Source organism: Aulonocara stuartgranti, assembly GCF_965226115.1.
Source record: "Aulonocara stuartgranti genome assembly, chromosome: 22".
Classification (NCBI taxonomy): domain Eukaryota; kingdom Metazoa; phylum Chordata; class Actinopteri; order Cichliformes; family Cichlidae; genus Aulonocara; species Aulonocara stuartgranti.
Window position 1 is genome coordinate 16693624 of NC_138957.1, and position 15546 is coordinate 16709169.

At 42.8% G+C, this 15546-nt stretch overlaps 1 protein-coding gene across 1 annotated transcript; it reads right to left on the bottom strand.

Moving 5' to 3' along the window:
• Positions 1 to 533: 533 nt before the first annotated feature.
• On the bottom strand, positions 534 to 15546 carry col1a2 (collagen, type I, alpha 2). The gene is made up of 48 exons (XM_082520788.1): positions 15431 to 15546; positions 14961 to 15044; positions 14375 to 14431; positions 14116 to 14160; positions 13971 to 14024; positions 13826 to 13879; positions 13642 to 13695; positions 13490 to 13543; positions 12902 to 12955; positions 12720 to 12764; positions 12455 to 12553; positions 12200 to 12253; positions 11821 to 11919; positions 11571 to 11615; positions 11347 to 11445; positions 11167 to 11220; positions 10957 to 11064; positions 10802 to 10855; positions 10613 to 10711; positions 10114 to 10167; positions 9914 to 10012; positions 9753 to 9806; positions 9604 to 9657; positions 9448 to 9501; positions 9274 to 9327; positions 9150 to 9194; positions 8816 to 8914; positions 8413 to 8520; positions 8257 to 8310; positions 8081 to 8134; positions 7291 to 7344; positions 7100 to 7153; positions 6895 to 7002; positions 6610 to 6663; positions 5062 to 5115; positions 4796 to 4957; positions 4542 to 4649; positions 4124 to 4231; positions 3890 to 3943; positions 3647 to 3754; positions 3492 to 3545; positions 3298 to 3405; positions 3066 to 3119; positions 2733 to 2840; positions 2355 to 2601; positions 2043 to 2227; positions 1713 to 1955; positions 534 to 1602 (listed from the first exon to the last, which is right to left on the bottom strand). The coding sequence occupies exons 1-48, from the start codon at positions 15482 to 15484 to the stop codon at positions 1456 to 1458; spliced, it is 4005 nt and encodes a 1334-aa protein (XP_082376914.1). The 5' UTR covers positions 15485 to 15546; the 3' UTR covers positions 534 to 1455.

Sequence of the window (15546 nt, forward strand, 5' to 3'; positions counted from 1 at the left end):
GAACTGGACATGAAGAAGATACTCTCGTAAATGCACGCCACACTGCCTTCTAGTGGTTGTAGAAGGTGTTGCAGCTGATCTCATACGCCATCACCCTGAGTGAAACACCTATTTATCTCCAGAACTGCCGTATTCTTAACTGAGACTGACTTATGACTATGTTCACGCATGACTGCAAGCCTTGAATCCAAATCACAGAGATTTATTTGGATGCAAAAGCTGTATTATGCAAGGAAAAAAAGCAACATGAGAGGATGCATATTTACAAGGAACAATGCACTTTAGTAATCACACATTGGCATGGACAGTGTAAACAGAAATTTACTGTACATTAAAATTGAATGTACCGTTGGAAAGCAAGGTAAAAAAAAAAAGGTGGGGGATGTGAATGAGGACACTGCTGTGCTTCCACAATAGGAAGATGTTTAAAGTCAGTGATGATATGTAAATCATCAGCCAAACTAGAACCAAAGTACAGTGACACACCTTCATCGGTGTCCTTAAAACACGAAAGCACTTAAGTCACTGCGTAGTGTGTTTTGGAACATTGGACATGCTTTATTTCAGAACTTTTCACAATTTATTTAAACATCTCACATATACAAAATAGGTACAATAGACTTTGTTGTGTCATTTTTTGAGAGAGAGGCCGCCTTAAAAAAACCATTCAGAACGAGATGAATTATGTGCTGTCAGAATGAACACTGGGTGTGGGATTGGAAGAGTGAAAAAGCCTGAAGGAAAAAAAAACAAACAAACAAAGAAAAATAAAATCTAGAAAAAAAGAAAACAAAAGAATAAAAACCCAAACAAGACATCAGGTTTAGACTCATTCCACCTGCTTAGAATGGAGGAATATCAGGGGAAGATTGCAAGACTCCTTAAAGGTCAATACAAAATAATACAGTTAAAAAAGTGGTTTGCTCCACAGCTGCATATTAGCACCATAGATCTTTGCTTCAAGTAACCGAGCACCTTCCGATACGGGACAAAGCTTGAAGCATTAGAAATCATAACATCTCGGTTGTGGACCCAGGTTTTGGTAATAGTATTTTCTTTAGGTACAGGCATGAGGTAGTTTAAACCTTTTTTCATGGAAATTGTGGTTTTAAACCTCCTCTTTGGAAGATATACAAAGACCACAAAGTGATGCATACTTTCAGCGTTTTTATTACACTTCTTTTATTTTTTACAAAAGGATGACATGATGTCCCACAACAAGGTGTATTCCCGCGTCCCTTTGGGTTGCTGTATTTATTTTGCATTGCACCAACGCTCCGATCAGTCCGTTCAGTCCTCTCCGATAGTTGCCCATCGTAAGCAAGTGGATGCGCAGAGAGAAATCAGCATTCAGTATAAAAAAAAAAAACGAACACAGATAGAAGGGCAGAGATTTTGTTTTTTTTTTCGTTCTTCCTCTCTTTTTTTTCCGGTGTTAATTTATCATGAGTCTATTTATTTGAAACAGACTGGGCCAATGTCCAAACCAAACTCCTGATCAGCTCTACCAATGTCCAAAGGTGCAATGTCGAGGATGGGGAGGCGAGATGGTTTATTTGTTCTGTACTCGATCACTGTCTTGCTCCACTCACCAGTGTGTGTCTGCAGGAGTAAATCGGAGGAAAAGAGAGGTTGAGTATTGGAGCAGAGGTTTAACAACACAAGTCACAAAGCTGCGAAGCAGACTGAAACGTAAGAGCAATGCTACTCACAGTGCAGCCGTCCTCTAGCACGGAGAAGGTGAAGCGGCTGTTGCCCTCAGCTCTCAGCTCCACATCGTTGGAGCCCTGGAGTACCACGGCCTTCTTCAGGCTGCCGCTCTCACCGTCCATGTAGGCAACGCTGTTCTTGCAGTGGTAGGTGATGTTCTGGCTGGCCTGGTTGGACAGCAGGCGCATGAAGGCCAGCTGGGTGGCCATGCTCTGGGGGCTGAGGGTCTCATCGTTGTAGGTGAACTGCAGGAAGGAAAGAACCAGTGAGTGTTTCCTGTAGAGGTTAAGCTTGTTTTCATTTCACATGATGCAAGTTGCCTGCTCTCTCACCTCAGTGCCACCGTTGATGGTCTCACCGAACCAGACGTGCTTCTTGTTCTCGGTGCTTCTGTACCAGTTCTTGCGGGCGATGCTCTCAGGGTGGGCGTAGATGCAGGTCTCACGGGTGGTGAAGTCGCAGAAGACCTTGATGGCATCGTTGGTGCAGCCCTGGTTGGGGTCGATCCAGTAGAATCCTTCAGGAAAAGCAGAGAGTCGCATTAACTGGAGTAGGTCAGTTACACGCATGGCCTCTGTAAATGCTTCAGAACATAGTAACAGTGGCACTTTGCTATTATTTTGAGGAGCTGAAGCCAAGCTTACCGCTGCTCCAGTCAGGGTGGCTGAGCTTGATGTCACGGCAGGTGCGGGCAGGGTTCTTCCTGGATCCCTCAGGGGTGAGCAGGTTCTCGATCTGAGTGTTGAGAGACTTGATGGTGGCATCAACCTCGTAGTCCTTGGCTCTCAGAGCAGGCTGGTCAGCTCTGTACTCATCATATCCTCCGGAGACATCGTATCCACCACCAGCAGGGCCGGGAGGTCCAGGCAGACCGGGAGGTCCGGGAGGACCCTAACATGGATAAGACAATGGAGTGATGTGTAAAGAACAGTTCTGTAATAGCACTAAACTGTCCAGGGTGCAAAATAAAAGTTGCAGTATTTAAGAAGGTGATGAAGCTGTTGATATAAAGGCAAACTTACCACTGGTCCGGTGTATCCATTGGGTCCACGAGGACCAGGAGCACCCATAGTACCATGGGCACCAGGTCTGCCATCCTTACCAACGGGTCCATGGGGTCCAGCAGGTCCCTAAAGAAATCACATCACACAAACATTTGTGGTTTTATTAATCTACAAATTAAAGGTGCTCTGTCAAAAATAGCAGGAGTGTATGTGGGTAGGAGTGGCTAGGAGCTAGGAGCTACATACACTTATTTCTCACTAACGGTGAAACTTTTCAATAGGGCATGCACAGATGATCTTCGATGCATGTAGAAGAAAAAAAAATAAGCAAGCTGCTGGGATTCTACTCACTCTGGGTCCAGAAGGTCCATGAGCTCCAGCAGCACCAGTGTCACCCGAAGGTCCCTGTGGTAAAAGAAAACACATCACTCAGTGGCATTTTAGTGACAACAAGCCTTTCCTCTCCGTGATTACATTGCCCTGCAAATGCTACTGGAATCTGTATTGAAGCATTGTTTATGAGCATAATGGGGCTGAGTATTCATACAGTTCTTGTGCATTATGCTGCTGTGCAGCCACTCACAGAAGGTCCAGGCATTCCCTGGAGACCAGGATGTCCACGCAGACCCTTCATGCCTCTCTCTCCCCTGTCTCCAGCAACTCCCTTCTCACCACGAGGTCCAGCAGGTCCCTACATTGAACAAAGACACAGGCATAAACATATTGTGGTGCATTCCTTTTGTAATTTCATTTGCTTTGCTAGTGTATTATACTTACAGGGGCACCTCTAGCTCCAGCGGGGCCAACAGCTCCAGAGGAACCTGATGGGCCCTAGGGACAGGAAAAAAAGTGAAACAAGCAGACGATTGTAGATAAAAGTACCCAGTAAACAATTTTGCTTATATTGGGAATTTAATGATTAGAATATTTACAGCCTCTCCACGGTTTCCAGGTCTGCCGGCAGCTCCAGTGGGTCCAGCAGGTCCAGGGGCACCAGCAAGTCCCATGGCGCCAGCAGATCCAGGCTCACCACGGTCTCCCTAAGCACGGTGGGTCACGGTGGAAGTTGGTTAATAAAACATAGTATATATATATATATATATATATATATATATATATATGTGTGTGTGTGTTCTGTGCATGATAATGGCTTAAGGTACACGACAGGGCATTACCTTCAATCCAGCAGCACCAGGACGACCAGGAGGTCCATCGTTACCAGTGTTGCCCTGTGGATTGTAAAGAACAGAGAAGTTTATATAAAAGTTTAACAGGCTTACTATTTTAAAATGTTATGTGATTTTTTTTAAAGCAAATATATCACAGAAAATACAGAACACATAATTATATTATTTTAGCACTCTCTATAAATCATTCATAGATCGGTAGTAGGGGTTACAAGTCTTTACCTCACGTCCAGCCTCTCCCTGGGGTCCGGTCATACCAGGCAGGCCAATGTTGCCAGGGGCTCCACGGGCTCCAGGGGGACCAGCAGGTCCAACTCTACCAGGCTCTCCCTGGGATATGACACAGAGAAAATCAGTGGGTCAAATATAGTCAACCAATAACATGGATGCTGTGTACGTTCAGACTTTTGGGGACGAGGGATCTTCCCATTATCAAAAGTGCATGTGGTCTTTCTGAGACATCCTCCAAAATGGAAATTATGGTCTGTCGTCTGGACTAGCACTGTTGTCCATGCATATTTAAAATTTGTTGTCCATGGTTTGAATTGACCAACACTTTCTGAATGATAATACACATTCAGTGGTTCATCAAACAGGTAATTTTTTTTTCGTGGTATAATCAGAACTAGTTTCTACTTACCACACCACCAGCAGCACCAGGTGTACCACGATCTCCTCTAGAACCAGGCAGACCAACGAATCCCTGAAGTCCAAGAGGACCAGAAGTTCCAGGAGCACCAGGAGGACCCTAAAATACATCATCAGTCACACATTTAAGAGCTGAGGATGCAGTTCTTAAGATCTATATATGCACATCAGCGGTATAAGCAAGGATGCCACTAAAGTGTCCTCAAAGTTTCAGTGCACCACAATTTCAAGAGGGCTATAACTTACAGGGGGGCCAGACTCTCCACTGGGTCCCTTCTCTCCAGCAAGACCAGATGGTCCAATCATTCCGGACTCTCCAGAAGAACCAGTGGGACCAGCATCACCACGGGGACCACGAGGTCCATCCTTACCAGAGGGACCAGCGGGGCCAGGGGGTCCAACAATACCCTGAGAGGGGAAGAGAAGGAACGAGGGGTCATGTCAAGTCAGTTTGTATGTTTGAGGTTATTACTAAAATGTAATTTATTAGTAAATGCAAAATCTATACTTACAACAGGACCAGCAGCACCAACTCTGCCGGCAGCACCAGGGAAACCAGTCAGACCCTGACCAGAAACACACACAGTGGTTAAGCAGAGGTCATTCAAAATGTTTGTTGTGTCTACGTTTGTGTGTGTAGATGGGCTGAGAGTTAAGACACGATACACATAGTTTTAGATCTGCACAAATACAAAATTCAATCAGCAGTTCTTCAAATCCATAAGATCCTTTGATGACATTATTTGCTGGTTGTCTAGAAACCTTTCTGAACTGAGCAGAAACTCGATGGAAATATTTGTTGTTGGTCTAAAATTCGAGATGGAAAATCTGTTAATATTTATCACCGCTTTTTCTCAAACACAGCGAGCAGGTTAGAACCCTGGGCATTATTTTTTTACAGTTATCTCAGTTTTGATTGTCATGTTAATAAGGTCACCAGGACTGCTTTCTGCCACCTAAATTGATCAAAAGTTAGAAAATACTTCTCTCAAACTGACTTTGAGGATATGATCCATTCATTCATATCAAACAGGTTAGACTGCTGTAACGCTCTATTTGCAGAACTGTCAGAATTATCAGTATAACTACTTATATTCGTTCAGAATGCAGCAGCCAGAGCCTTACATGTACACGCAAATGTGAACATAACACCCTAATACTGAAGTCACTTTATTGGTTTCCAGTTTAACATGAAATTACCGTTTAAATCTATGAGTTCATAAAGCTCTTTGGTTTGGTCCTCCAACACATCTTTGACTTGTTTAGTGTCTATAAACCAGTCGTACCTCTCAGGTAATCTTTTAACTGGTCCCAGAATGAGATATAAATGAGTGCCGAGGTTGCTTTCAGTTAATGTGATGCTCTTCAAAAACAACCTGACCCCTGACCTGAGGTCAGTTACACCTGTGCCTGCATTCAAAAATGGACTAAAAACCTCTTACAGGCTTACACTTACACTGTATGAGTGTGTATGCTTGTGCGTGTGTGCATGCTAACTTATATTATATGTCTTTGTAGAATTAGTTTTATTGTTTTTATTTCCTTAAGTCATTCCAAAGATAAAAGGATTTTTTGTGTTTTTATCTTTAATGTCAAGCAGATTGATTTTACATGTAGCGAATAGCGAAATGTGCTGTATGAATAAAATTGCCTTTGGTGTTACCATTAAAATACATTTGAGTGATTTAGAGGAAACACTGGAAAATGAACAGATCAAAAGCTGACAAAGTCTGCTAAGTTAAAACAGTGATACTGTGCGGTTATGTGCATAAATTGACACAAATGCACACAATATTGACTCACTAGTACAAACTAGTTCCTATTTGGGCTTATATTAAAAAATATAAACATTTTAAAAAGGGCAGTACAAGAAATAACTGATAAATGGCTTAATCTCATGTTTTAATGTTGCCTTTTTTAAAAGTTCCTAACAGCTTTGATTGGAACTCCTACTCACTGCATGCTATGGTTGCTTTTAAGCCTACGGAGTTAATGAGTGCATTCATGAGAGTGTCGTGTGTGGCTGGTAAAGCTGTTTATTTGTATGTTTGAATACTCACAGAAGGTCCATTGTCTCCACGAGCACCAGGAGGTCCACCAGGGCCAGCAGGACCCTAGATACCGGAAGAAGAAATCAAAGTCAGTGTCATATCAAGACTGCTCCCCTCTAATCTATAAACATAAACAGTATTTTGAAATAGCTGTTGATTTTATCCCACTGTGAACACTCTCATAGATGCCTGGTAATGCTAAATCAGTGAAATCATGTTAGATCTCTCTCAATTTGTTTAGCTTTGCTGGATGCGTGTTTGTGTGTGTATATGTCCAGTGAAAGTGGTACTTACAGCAGGTCCAGACTGTCCAGCAGGTCCAGCGAGGCCAGAGGGGCCAACTTCTCCCTTTCCTCCTGAAGGTCCACGCTCTCCTCTTGCTCCAGGTTGACCATCAGCACCCTGTAGCAAGCGTGGTTGTGGTATGTAAGTATTGGCTCATCTTTATCTATTGAACATGACATGGGGAATGGGGTACTGAATTTCAAAATGGGCTTACAGGGGGGCCAGCGAATCCAGGACCTCCAGCGGGTCCAACCTCTCCACGTTCGCCCTGTGGACAACAAGCAGTGGGGTCAAAAAGACTGTTCAAACTAAAAGATGGAAGCTTGTGTTTTGCCAGGTTCTGCTATGAGATATTTAAACGCAAATGTAAGCTAGTGGAACAAGGAGTGATCAGCAGCTACTCACAGAGGGTCCACGAGGTCCGGCTGGGCCGGCAGGTCCGAAGGAACCACCCTCACCCTGGAGGAGAGAACAGGAAACATTTTATTAGCTTACAATTGTTCCAAGCATCCACTGACTTGTCACGCTCCCTTATGTAGGAATATACTTCAATATGCCATATATTATAAGAATGCTCTAAATAGTCAGCATTTTCCTTCTTAAAGAATTTTGTTATTGTACTCTTGGCTCTGTTGGTTGTGTTTATAGAACAACATACACAAACACTCAGGAAAACAAATTTAAAAAATACTTGCAAATTCCTATATTTTGATTTAAATAAATATTTAAATGCCAGTAATAAATATGAATACTTGTTTTCTGCATTATTTTTAGGTTAACCACTGTCATCTTACATTTCATTGCAGGTTGCTCATTGCTGTTATTTTGCATAATAGCCATTAGATGGCGGTGTTGAGGTTCTAGCTTTAGTCATAACAGTGTTTCGGCTACTTAAAATTTCTGTTTTAGAGGGGTGGGACGTCCCACATAAAGGTACTGAGCAATAAAATTATGAAAGTGGTGTGAACGTCTGCAAATGGCTTTTTATTTAAGGTAACTGGTCCTACAGTGGATGAGTTATGTTCAATACTTTTGCTGGCATTCATTTTTTAAATACTGTAAAAATGAATTAAATATTAAAAAACCCCAATCAAACAAACTTTGTTTGCATTATAGAATCTATATAATCTAAAAACATTAAATTTGGTGGTTTCTTTCTATTATTTATTTAATGGCAACTATTTTATCAACTTACCTTATCACCGTTGGCTCCAGTGGGTCCTGGAGGTCCAGCAGCTCCTTGCAGACCCTAGATTAAGTGAGGAGAGCACACTGAGATCAGGGTTATGACTGACACACTCAAATTGAGGAAATAAATGTGTAAAGTTTTTACATTAAGCATACTAACAAAGACGGGAGAGTTTTACTTACACGGGGACCATCTCTGCCAGGATTGCCGTCAGGGCCTTTGTGTCCAGGCTCTCCCTTGGGAGAGGGGAAGAGGGTGTAAGACGCACAACAGCAAAGAAACAATACTCCCTCATTTACACCCATTTTATTTGCTGGTGGCAGATTTCTAGAACTTACCTTCTCTCCCTTGGGTCCAGGAGTACCAGCACCTCCACGCTCTCCGGGCATGCCACCAGCTCCCTGATGTCCAGGTGCACCAGCAGCTCCAGCAGGACCAGGCTCTCCCTGGAAACAAAGAGGATAAACTTGGGTTCATATTTGAACAACATAAATATTGATGTTTTCAATTTTCCAGCTATATACAGATTTTATTATCACATAATTCTTAATTTTTAAAGTTTCTCAGAGCTATCACTGCATAAACAGTGAGATTTTGATCAGTAAGCAATGCTGGAAATTGCTGTGAAAGTGCATTTTAAAGACCATTCCGTGACAGGCCAGAGAACGTCCATGAACTGTCAGGTTTCATGACATATGTTCAGAAGTTCCATCAATTTCTGTAAAAATAGAACTGTCTTACCTTGCCACCATCAGCTCCAGGGGTTCCAGCAGGTCCACGGGCTCCAATTGGTCCCTGAGGTCCAGCAGATCCAGCAGCACCAGGGTTACCACGCTCTCCCTGGAGAAACAGACATGCATATTTTAATTTGTGTTCTCTATATTTGATTCTGAGTATGTTTTTATAGCAATAGATTTAAAGGTTTGAAAAGCCTACAACATATTAAAGGGTCTTGATTCATTTAGTGCACATAGACCTGGACACATATGCACTTTTGACAGGCTTTGCTACTGTGTAAAAATCCTATATTGCTGCATTTGTTTTGGAAAACAATGTCACTGACAGGTGATCTCACCTTGCCACCAGCAGCTCCAGCAGGTCCTGGCTCTCCTGGGATACCCTACAGAGGCATTTTTGTTTGGTTAGACGTGGACTTAAATTTTCAATAATGCTGCTTTTACAGTTTTCCAAATACTTACTCTGTCTCCAGGCTTGCCAGCCTCACCAGCATTTCCAGCGGGTCCAGGCAGACCCTGAAAATATCAAGACTCTACATCAGCTCCAATTGCATCAAAAATTTTAGCAATCAGCTTAAAATGGCTGTAAAATCATGCACCATTTTTCTATATTTAGAGAAAATTATGGATCCAAACCTGGAAGCCAGGAGCACCAGAAGGTCCCTGCTCTCCCTTCTCACCAGGTCCTCCCTGTAGAGAGAAAGAGACAAGTTATCAGAGTCGAAGACAAAGACAATGCAGTGGCTATTATTCATCAAGATCTACTCATGCGCTGCACATAAGATCACGCACAGCAGGTCCAGTAGCACCAGTGGCTCCATTGTTGCCATCAGGTCCAGGGGGTCCCTAGACACAAGGATAAAGAGAGTGATGCCTTTTAACTACTGAAGCCATTACCAAATTAAATTCAAGTTTTATATATTATAACATTTGTGACTTACTCTCAGTCCAGTGGGGCCAGTGCCTCCCCTCTCTCCAGGCTTGCCAGGCTCACCCTAAAACAAAAAGCAGTTAGTAAGTTAATAAGTACAGATTTAGGTTAACTTGAAAAACAAAGAAGGATATAGTTCCATGTTTAATTCTTGAAAAGAAAAAGGCTTACAGAAGGTCCTTTGGGTCCAGGGAAACCAATGTTTCCGGACAGGCCTCTAGGTCCACTTGGGCCTGGAGGTCCACTGCGGCCATCTTGTCCAGAAGGACCCTGGAGCGACAAACAAAGATTGCAGCAGGAAATTATATTTACTGTAAAAACAAAACAAAACAGTAGGAACAATAGATGAAATAAAATTGAGGTTTACTTACAGAAGGTCCCTCCTTTCCTGGGGGTCCGGAGCTTCCAGGGCTTCCTGGGAGACCCTGTGGAAAATAATAGCTGCCATGAATTTTCCATTAAAGTTTTCTTATGGAAATTTGCATAGAAAGTTCAGACTTTGCAACTACAACTTGATTAGGCAGGCAGGCATGATACTCTGAGTCTACACATTATGAGGTTTTTATAATCTTGTAAGGTGAAGCCCTGTGTTTTCTTTTTCTTTTAATCATGGACGTTTGTAAGTAAATTCTCAGTGAATATCCAGGGTTTTCATGTAAATCTAACACTTAATAATTTCTTACAAAATTAAGACTTGAAATGAAGACTTTCACTTTAGAAATTCAGAGTTTTTTCCATCTCCATATTAGCTCCATATGTTTTTTTAAAACTACAACTGCCAAATATGCACTTGCACTTTGAGGTGTCTCTGTAACTTACTGAAACTGTGAATTATAACCTTCCAAGAACAGGATTTAGTAAAAAGCTCACCCTGAGACCAGCTGGGCCAGGCTCACCAGCACGGCCAGCATCTCCAGGGGGTCCACGAGGTCCAGCAGCACCAGAAGCACCACGGGCACCAGGCATACCCTATGAAAAGGGCAGATGAGACAAATTATGAGACTTAATGTTGCCTGTATTTCAAGCAAAAAAGAGTTTTTTTAATCATTGAATACTTACAACAGGGCCAGTTCTTCCCTCACCACCAGGCATGCCACGGCTGCCAGGAGCACCCTAAAGGAGACAAATAGAATTAATGGCTGATCCCAGTAAAATGTCTCCGGCTGTAGTACATTTATGGCTCAAACTATTAAAGATGACGGGCTGGAACTCACTCTAGCTCCACGGGCACCAGCAAGCCCAGTAGCACCGAGCTCACCAGTGGGTCCTCTCTTGCCCTCCTCACCCTGAGGTCCAGGGGCTCCCTGAGGTCCAGAGTTACCCTGAGGGAAACAACATAGCAAAACGGTCATTAAATGTGCAACAGAGAGGTTTTCAGATTTATTTGGATCAAATTCTAAATGATTATAAGGACATAAACTTACAGGTTCTCCTTTGGGACCAGTATCTCCCTTTATACCCTGAACACCAGGATCTCCCTAAAATAGACAGATAAACAGACACAGTTAATCAGAAGAGCAATCATCTGTGAACAATTATGACAGTACTGGGGCGTAAGGACAGAGAATGTTTCCAGGTGGCTATTTTGTTTCTTGTGTACTCACACCCAGGCCTCTAGGTCCAGCAGCACCCTGAGGTCCCTGTGGTCCGGGTCCTCCTCTTGGTCCAGGGAAGCCAGGAGCTCCGGCAACACCAGGGGTGCCCTAAACAGCAGGTATGGTCAACAGGTCAGCATAGCATCCTATTATATCAAACCATATCAAAATAAAGATAGCTTGGTGTGACCCTGGAAATTTGTATGCACTTTTGGCTCAAGTCAAATACTTACAGCAGCTCCCTTAGCTCCATTCAGGCCATTAGCACCAGGGTTACCCTGGAGAGAAAGACCAAGAAAACAAAGTCAAGTCATTTTATTTAAAGAAAACACATTTTCAACTGATCATGTTAACATGACACCAATCTTCCCTAAAATCATGACTAAATTATAGGAGTCAGAGTCAACTAAAAGACTAATAACAGAAACAGTGGTTACACGTGACCGGAGAGTGACCTTGATGGAAACAACCTTGTATACTTACAGAGGGACCAACGGGGCCAACAGCACCATTGGGTCCGGGCTCGCCTCTAGATCCCTGAGGTCCAGATGGGCCAGTAGCTCCCACGGGTCCGGTCTCTCCCTGTCAGCAGCACAAATACATCCACAATCAAACAGTGTGCCGATATTACCTAGTGGTTGTTGGTTTTATAGTTAAAGCAGCTTAAGCAGCATTAAGTATTTGTTTTGGTTTGCAGTACTAACAGTCAAAATTCCCCTGGGGGCTACTATATAAGAATATGTGATTGGGCAGGAGCTTGCAGGCACCGGTTGTACTTGTCCTATACAGCAATAAAAACTGCCTTTTTTCACCCTAATCGTGAACCTCTCTGAGAGGCAACAGGAAGTGGCATCACACTCACCTTGGGGCCGGGGCCACCGGGAAATCCTGGGGGTCCAGCAGCACCTAGGGGTCCCTGAATAAAGGAAAAGCAGGAACACATAATAAAGTCCAAAATTTAAGAATGAACCTTTTCTGACTTGGCAGGATGGCACATTACAGTATTCATCGTGATTTATATATGAAGACAGGCTGAAGTCCAATCAGGAAAAAGCATCTCAGTGGTATCTTCTCACTCTAACACCGATAAAGGGGTTATAAGTGTGTGTGTACTCACAGCAGGGCCAGTAGGTCCAACATTGCCATCAGCACCACGAGCACCAGCAGGGCCAGCAGGGCCGGGGCGGCCTCTCTCACCAGGAAGACCACGAGCTCCCTGAAGGCAAGACAGTTACCTACAATTATCACCTGTACAGGTTTTTATACCACAGCATCATTATCATCCCATGAACATGATGCTGACTGACGCAAACAGTCACAAACATCCAAGTCAGATGTCTTTACTAAAATTTTTGTGCATGAAAGGTGAATCTCAAACTCACAGCCAGTCCAGGGCTTCCAGCAGCTCCATGAGCACCAGGCTCGCCCTATGGGAGGGAAAATGGTACGATGAGGAATGTGTCTAAACATTTTCAAATTTATCACTAATAATTAACTGGGAACTATTAAGAATTACAGTTTTTAGTTTTTGATACATTCATAGAGCAGCTAGTTGTCACCTTACCTTGGGGCCAGCACCACCGGGCTCTCCCTTGCGTCCATCCAGGCCAGTGTATCCCTGAAACACAGGAGCACAGTGATGAAGGCAGGTGAAGATATGAGAAATGTGATACAAATATAAATAAATATAACCGTTTAGATCAACATGTGAGAAGGATAATAGATTCAAATTGTAGTGCACTGCTCCAGAGATAAAACAGAACAAGGAAAAGAGTCCAACAGGGGTTATATTATAGGAGACATTAAAAAACGTCTTAAAAAAGCTATTTATAAAATCAAACATGGGTTATAGAAAGCGTTGCATCTGTCTCCATCCATCATAGGAAGGAAATGTTCAATACCTAACACCTTTCTGTGAAGCACTTTTGCAATCCAGTTATGTTAACAGGCTAAGAACTTCAAGGCATCCATTAGGAATTCAGGAGGTTAGGTCCATAATCACTCCCTGTGGAGGTAATTACAATGCAATTTCTAAGGAGCACAGGTGTGTCTCCACCTCCACTTTCTTCTTTTTAGCACTTTGTTTGAGCTCTTAGGTGTCCACAAAGGATCGGGTAAAGTTAAAGCAGAGGGAAAAAAAATCAGCACTCACTCTGTGTCCCTTCATTCCTGGAAGTCCAGGGGTTCCAGGGAATCCACGAGCACCCTGCAAATCAAACACAAAGAACATATTAAGTACTTCACATCTGCAAATCCATTTCTTGCTTATATCTGTTTGTGGTTATCGTGGTGCAAATCTCTTACCTGAGGGCCGGGGACACCTCTGTCTCCGGGCTTGCCAGGTCTGCCATTGTTACCCTGTGAATCAGTGAAATAGACTTTAGGCCACAACAAAGAACTACCGCAGCCACTCGCAAAATATTCACAGAAGAGTGGCAACAAAAATGATTTTGCATTTTGAACAGCAGTTACACTAATGTGTACGTACATCTTCTCCAGCTTTGCCAGGAGGTCCAGGAGGGCCACGAGGACCAACAGCGCCCTGGGAAAGAAAACCAGAGCATTAAGATCTCCAGGATGAACTTTTAAGTCGACATTGAAAGAAGTGTAAATGTTTAGGAGGATGATCTTACGGCCTGTCCGGGCTCTCCAGGCTCACCAGCGTGTCCTGTGTGTCCTTGAGGTCCCTGTTGAATGAGAGGAGATGCAGCATTTAGTCATAAAAATCTTTAAAAAGACAGTTGTATAGGTTTAATTTTCGCACATATTTATACTTACAGAAGCTCCAGGAGGTCCGGGAGGGCCTCTTGGTCCCATCAAACCCTGAAAAGAAGAAAAGAAGTAAACAATCAATCATCAGCTCTCAGTTAGACTGTCATTAAAACATTTTGTGGTGACTGAAATCAAAATTTAAACACGTGAAATACACGAAACTTTCCATGCACTGTAGTCATCCCAAATTATATATGTAAAAATATTAGTTTTTGTGACATATGGGCTAGTGTTGTTGTGTGGCAATGAAGAGAGGGGTCCTCACCATGGGTCCAGGGCCAGGATCAGGGCCTTTTACACCATCGTACTGAGCAGCAAAGTTCTGTTGAACAGAAGAAAGCACAGATTAATACTTATGTATGCATAATAAACACTTTTCTATAGCTAAAGGGCATTAAGACTAAAGTAATTTAGATTTCCAGTTCCAGTAGTTCCTGTAGTTCAAACTTGTCTCACAATCAGCAGCCACAGACTACTGCAAACATGCGCTTTATTCACCTGAAGAGTTTCTTAAAACACTAAAGTTTTCACCGAGCAGCTTTATGGATTAAACACAGACAAAATGAGCAAAATGAGTGGTAACCAGGCATGTGGTATCTCTTTTTTTAAAATGCTTTGATCCAAAATGGATAAATGACAAAAAGGTCAAAGATTACAGGGTTAATTAAGGAGACAGAGAGGGGCAACCAGAGGTCAAAAAAATAAAAGAAGCTATACGCTTTTTACGGCTGGTTTCGTGTTTGTTTCCTATGAACGGCTTGTCATTTTTTCCTCAAAGATGCTTTATCAGCATTATTTAGAGCACATTTGCAGTAAACACCATCTACGCAGACTGTTTATTCTCTACTTACTCCTCCAAGTCCAGGGGGACCAGGGGGGCCAGCGGGGCCAGGAAGTCCGGGTAAACCATCTTTTCCATTTGGGCCGGGAGGACCCTGTAAAACAGAGATGACATGAGTTGGTAAACACTGTTATTATTGAACGATGAGCTGCTGAGATTTAAGGAGGCGACGCTTGTCTGTTTTTATCTCGCAAGCTCTTATTTTGAAAAAACGAAGGTGTTTTAAATTGTTAAAATAAATCAGTGAATAAGTCTGCCACACTGTCGTATCAAAGATATCAGAGGCATTCTCATATGTTACAATTAAGAAAAATAGTGCCATTGGAAATGTAAACAAAGGGGTGTGGCCTGCCAAGGTTAACAGGTCAGGTGACGTTGACAAAAACGTTGCCAAAGATGCCTCATGAGTGTAAATGATCAAATACTTCAGTGGCATGTTAGCGTGTTTATCACAGAGAGAGCAGTTTTGCATCTGCTTACCCGGTCACCTCGAGGTCCTTTCGCTCCTCCTGGACCCTGCGGCACAAAAGTCATTCAGTCAGACCAAAAACATGGAGCAGATGGCCTCAGTTTGTTACTTCAACAGCATTTCATTT

What these genes read in the sequence shown, in the direction of transcription:
- col1a2 (XM_082520788.1), bottom strand. Translation starts at nt 15,484, where the DNA reads ATGACTTTTGTGCCGCAGGGTCCAGGAGGAGCGAAAGGACCTCGAGGT. An exon ending in ATCCTGGCCCTGGACCCATG is followed by an intron (nt 14,161 to 14,374) that starts GTGAGGACCCCT and finishes TCTTCTTTTCAG; the next exon opens with GGTTTGATGGGACCAAGAGG. An exon ending in CTGGAAGCCCTGGACTGGCT is followed by an intron (nt 12,554 to 12,719) that starts GTGAGTTTGAGA and finishes TCTTGCCTTCAG; the next exon opens with GGAGCTCGTGGTCTTCCTGG.